The sequence below is a fragment of the Dipodomys ordii genome, unplaced genomic scaffold (assembly GCF_000151885.1).
Source record: "Dipodomys ordii isolate 6190 unplaced genomic scaffold, Dord_2.0 Scaffold218, whole genome shotgun sequence".
Classification (NCBI taxonomy): Eukaryota; Metazoa; Chordata; class Mammalia; order Rodentia; family Heteromyidae; genus Dipodomys; species Dipodomys ordii.
In genome coordinates, this window is record NW_012267434.1 from 158,035 (window position 1) to 163,004 (window position 4,970).

The following is a 4,970-nucleotide window of genomic DNA, read 5'->3' on the forward strand; positions in this document are numbered from 1 at the left end:
AGGGATAAAATCTGTGATACTCTTATCTCCAACTAACCACCAAAAAAGCAGAACCAGAAGTATGATAGAGTCAAGTGGTGAAGTGAAAGAGCCAATCAAGAGCAGAGCCCTGAGCTCAAGCTTCAATACTGGCACAAAAGGACAAGAAGAAGAAGGAAGGAAAGAGAAATAAAATCTCCTAACTAAAATAGGTCCATAAATAATCTGAACTAATGTTAAAGCATAAATCATTCAAATTTCTAAAAAGTCTCACATTGAAATCTATTTAAAAACAATAATATATATGTCCTCATATTTTAAGATGAATGGCACTAAATAATTGTCTATGTGAGCAACTTTCACTGAAAAAAGAACTAACTAGGTATCAAACAAACCATTTTCAAGATTTCTGTATAATTTTGTCTGTTGTATTTTGAGGTGTTGGTTTGGTTTGGCTTTGGTTTTTCCAGTGCCAGAGAGGGAATCCAAGGCCTTGTGCATACTAGAACATGCTGTCACTGAACTAAAGAGGATTACTTTAACTGATTTTTGTCTACCACCAGGTAAATTCAAACAATCTAGAATTTACATTTTTAAAAGACTGAGGGGCTGGGAATGTGGCTTAGTGGTAGAGTGCTTGTGTAGCATGCATGAAGCCCTGGGTTTGATTCCTCAGTATCACATAAACAGAAAAAGGCAGAAGTGATGCTGTGGCTCAAGTGGTACAGTGCTAACCTTGAGCAAAAGAAGCTAAGGGGCAGTGTCTAGGCCTTGTGTCCAAACCTCAGGACTAGCAAAAACAAAAGAAGTGAAGCCATTGTCGGGCTTTGGTGGCTCATGCCTGCTATACTAGCTGAGAATTGAGGATCAAAATTTAATCCAGCTTAGGCAGAAAGTCTGTGAGATTCTTATCTCTAATAAATAAGCAAAAATCTGGATGTGGAGGTATGTCAAGTTGTAGAATGCCAGAACAAAAAAGCCAAACAAAAGCACAAAGCCCTAAGTTCCAGCCCCAGTACCAGCACACCAAAACAATTGCCAAAAGGCAAATTCAAAATAGAATACAGCTGGGCACTGGTGGCTCGTGCCTGTAATCCTAGCTACTCAGAAGGCTGAGATATGAGGATCGCTGTTCAAAGCCAGCCCAGGCAGGAAAGTCTGTGAGACTCGTATCTCCAATAAACCACCAGAAAACCAGAAGTGGTGCTGTGGTTTAAGTGGTAGCGTGCTCACCTTGAGCTGAGGACAGCACCCAGGCCCAGAGCTCAATCCACACAACCAACCACAAAAAAAGAACGCAATTTGTTTTAGAACATCATTACACTCCCTGCATGCATCAAAACTCATCTCAAAAAAAAAAACTTTCAGATGTTTCAGCAGCAGAGTACATTAATATTATCTGTCTTTCCTCTTGTCTCCACAGTCTGAGGACCATGAATAAGTCACAGACATCCACTGTGACACATTTCATCTTATTGGGCTTTGCTGGTCCCTGGGAAGTGCAAATCACCCTTTTCTCACTGATATTCTTGGTCTACCTGTTGACTCTGATTGGGAATTTGGCCATCCTTTGTGCAGTGAGTTGGGAGCACCAACTCCACACACCTATGTACATGCTCCTGGCCAACTTCTCCTTCCTAGAAATCTGGTATGTGACCTGCACAGCCCCCAATATGCTGGTCATCTTTCTTTCCAAAACTAAGACCATGTCCTTTTCTGGTTGTTTCATTCAGTTCTATTTTTTCTTTTCCCTGGGCACAACAGAATGCTTCTTCCTCTGTGTCATGGCTTATGATCGGTACCTGGCCATCTGCCGCCCCTTGCACTACCCCTCCATCATGACTGGACAGTTCTGTGGCATTTTGGTGTCCCTTTGCTGGATCATTGGTTTCTTTGTATATTCAATTCCCATTTTCTTCATTTCTCAATTAACTTTCTGTGGTCCTAATATGATCGACCACTTTCTGTGTGATGTGGATCCACTGATGGCTCTGTCCTGTGACCCTACTCCCATCGTAGGGCATGTCTTTTATTCTTTGAGCTGTCTTATCATCACTCTCACTATCTTGTACATCCTGGGATCCTATGCCCTAGTGCTTAGAGCTGTCTTCCAGGTTCGCTCTTCAGCTGGACGGCGAAAGGCCTTCTCAACCTGTGGGTCCCACTTGGCTGTAGTTTCTCTGTTCTATGGAACCATAATGGTGATGTATATGAGTCCCACATCTGGCAGCTCAGCTGTGGTGCATAAGATCATCACACTGATATACTCTTCAGTGACTCCAGCTTTAAACCCTTTCATCTATAGCCTCCGCAACAAGGACATGAAATATGCCCTCCGCCATGTCTTCTGTGGAACAAGAATTATCCACAGTTCATGAATAAGGTTTCTATAGCCAAGACTCTTTCTTCAAGCAGAATAACCATAGCCTTTCATGGAAAAGAAGATTTATTATCTGGCCATTTTGATGAGCATCCAGTTCCAGTCATGTGACTCAGTGAAGAGCTTGGCCCTCAACCCCTAGGTAAAAAACAATTCTTGAAAAATGTATTATTTATTTGCACTCTTTCTCTCTCCACACAACTTTTTTAAGATATATTGATCAAATTAGTTGTTCATTTACATGATGTTACCACTTATGTAATACACATAACACATTTTTTGGTGGTTCGGGGATTTGAATTAAGGGGCTTCTGTGCACTCTGCTACTAGAGCAACACCTCAATCCTTTCTGCTTTAAGTATTTTTCAGATAAGAGTCTCATGTTTTTTACATGACCAGCCTTCAACCATGATTTTCCTGAATACCTGGGATTATATACCACACCTGCCTTGTTTGTTGAGATGGAGACTTACTAATTTTTAATTTTTTTAATTTTATTCTAAAGATGCTGTACAGAGGGGTTACAGTTACATGAGTAAGGTAATGAGTACATTTCTTATCAAACATTGTTACATGAGTAAGGTAATGAGTACATTTCTTATCAAACATTGTTACCCCCTCTTTTATTTTCTTCCTATTATACCTTCCCTCCCTGACATCTTCCACTCCTTCCCTGTCCCCTGAAGTTGTAAAGTTTATTTCCAACATAATGTCTTGTGAGTATCATTGTTGCAATAGTTCATCCTATGTCCTTGTTTCAGCATTTTGTTATTCCCCTTCCCCTCCCTAAATTATATAAATGTACATACAAGATGCAGGGTACCAAAATCAAGTACAATGAGAACAGAGGATATACCATAGGGGGAAGAACATACAAAAGAAAAAAATCATATAGTTTATTAAAAACAACAACAAAGGCTGGGAAGGTGACTCAGTGGTAGAGTGCTTGCCTTGCACACATGAGGCCCTGGGTTTGATTCCTCATCACCACTGTGGCTCAAATGGTAGAGCACTAGCCTTGAGCTGAAGAGCTGAGGACAGTGCCGAGGCCCAGAGTTCAGGCCTCATAACCAGAAAAAAAAAAACAAAACAAAACAAAAAACCACCTGTTGTATCCATATCTTGGGGCTCATTTCCCTTAGTATCATCTTATATGGTCATATGTACATAAATTTTGAGCTTTTCTGCTTATTTGATCAAATATCCTAGATGTATACTAATTATTGCAATGAGGGAAACCATGGTACCTATATTTCTTCGGGTCTGTCTAACTTCACCTAATATGATTTTTTCCAAGTCTTTCCATTTCCTAACAAATGTTGTGGTGTCATTCTTCTTTATGGAAACATAGAATTCCATTGTGTGAGATATAGAGAGATAGATAGATAGATAGATAGATAGATAGATAGATAGATAGATAGATAGATAGATAGATAGATAGATAGATAGATAGATAGATAGATAGACAGATAGATAGATAGATAGATATATCACAGTTTCTTGATCCATTCATCTACTGAGAGGCATCTAGGTTAGTTCCATATCTTAGCTATGGTGACTAATGCTGCAATAAACATAGTTGAGCTGGTAGCTTTAGTATGGCCTTGTTTGTGATCATTTGGGTAGATGCCTAAAAGGGGAATTGCTGGGTTACAGGGGAACTCTATGTGGTGTCTTTTGACGAACCTCCATACTGCTTTCCAGAGTGGTTGAACATGTTTACACTACCACCAACAATGCAATAGAGTTCTTGTTTGGCCACATCCCCTCTAGCATCTGTTGTCACTAGATTTCTTGATTATAGCCATTCTAACTGGGGTAAGGTGGAATATCAATGTTGTTTTGATTTGCATTTCTTTTATGGCCAGAGATGATGAATATTTCTTCATGTGTCTATTGGCCATTCTTATTTCCTCTTCAGAGAAGTCTCTCTTTAGAGACTTTAACCCACTTATTAGTGGGGCAGTTATTTCTTTGAGGATTTGTTGTTGGGCATTTATTTTTTGAGTTCTAAGTATATTTTAGATAGAGGCCATTGTCTGTTGTATGGCTAGTGAAGATCTTCTCCCAGTATGTGGGGATTTTATTGATCTTGCTAGCTATGTCCTTTGCCATGCAGAAGCTCTGCAGTTTCATGCAATCCCATTTGTCCAACCTTTTCTTTATTTGTTGTGTTTCTGGATCTTTATTAAGAAAATTTCAACCTGTGCCAAGGAGCTCTAGAGTTTCTCCTATTCCTTCCAGTAATGTTTTCAGGGTGTCTGCTTTGACTTTGAGGTGTTTGATTTGGGGTTGATTCTGGTGCAGGTTGATATATAAGAATCTAATTTTAGTTTTCTTTCTTTTTCTTTCTTTCTTCTTTTTTTTTTTTTTTGGTGTTGGTCATGGTACCTGAACTCTGGGCCTGGGCTCTGTCCCTCAGCTCTTCAGCTTAAGGTGAGCGCTCTACCACTCAAGCCACAGTACCACTTCCACTTTTTCTGCTTTTTTCCGCTTATGTAGTGCTGAGGAATCGAACCTATGGCCTTATGTATGCAAGACAAGCACTCTACCACTGAGCCACTAATTTTCCCAGCCCCTAATTTTAGTTTTCTACAGGTGTCTGACCAAT

The 4,970-nt window shown here is 39.8% G+C and overlaps 1 protein-coding gene across 1 annotated transcript; it reads left to right on the top strand.

Moving 5' to 3' along the window:
* Nucleotides 1-1,412: 1,412 nt before the first annotated feature.
* On the top strand, nt 1,413-2,357 carry LOC106000415 (olfactory receptor 11H7-like). Its single transcript, XM_013035683.1, has one exon. It carries the CDS (start codon nt 1,413-1,415, stop codon nt 2,355-2,357), a length of 945 nt encoding a protein of 314 aa, XP_012891137.1.
* Nucleotides 2,358-4,970: the final 2,613 nt, after the last annotated feature.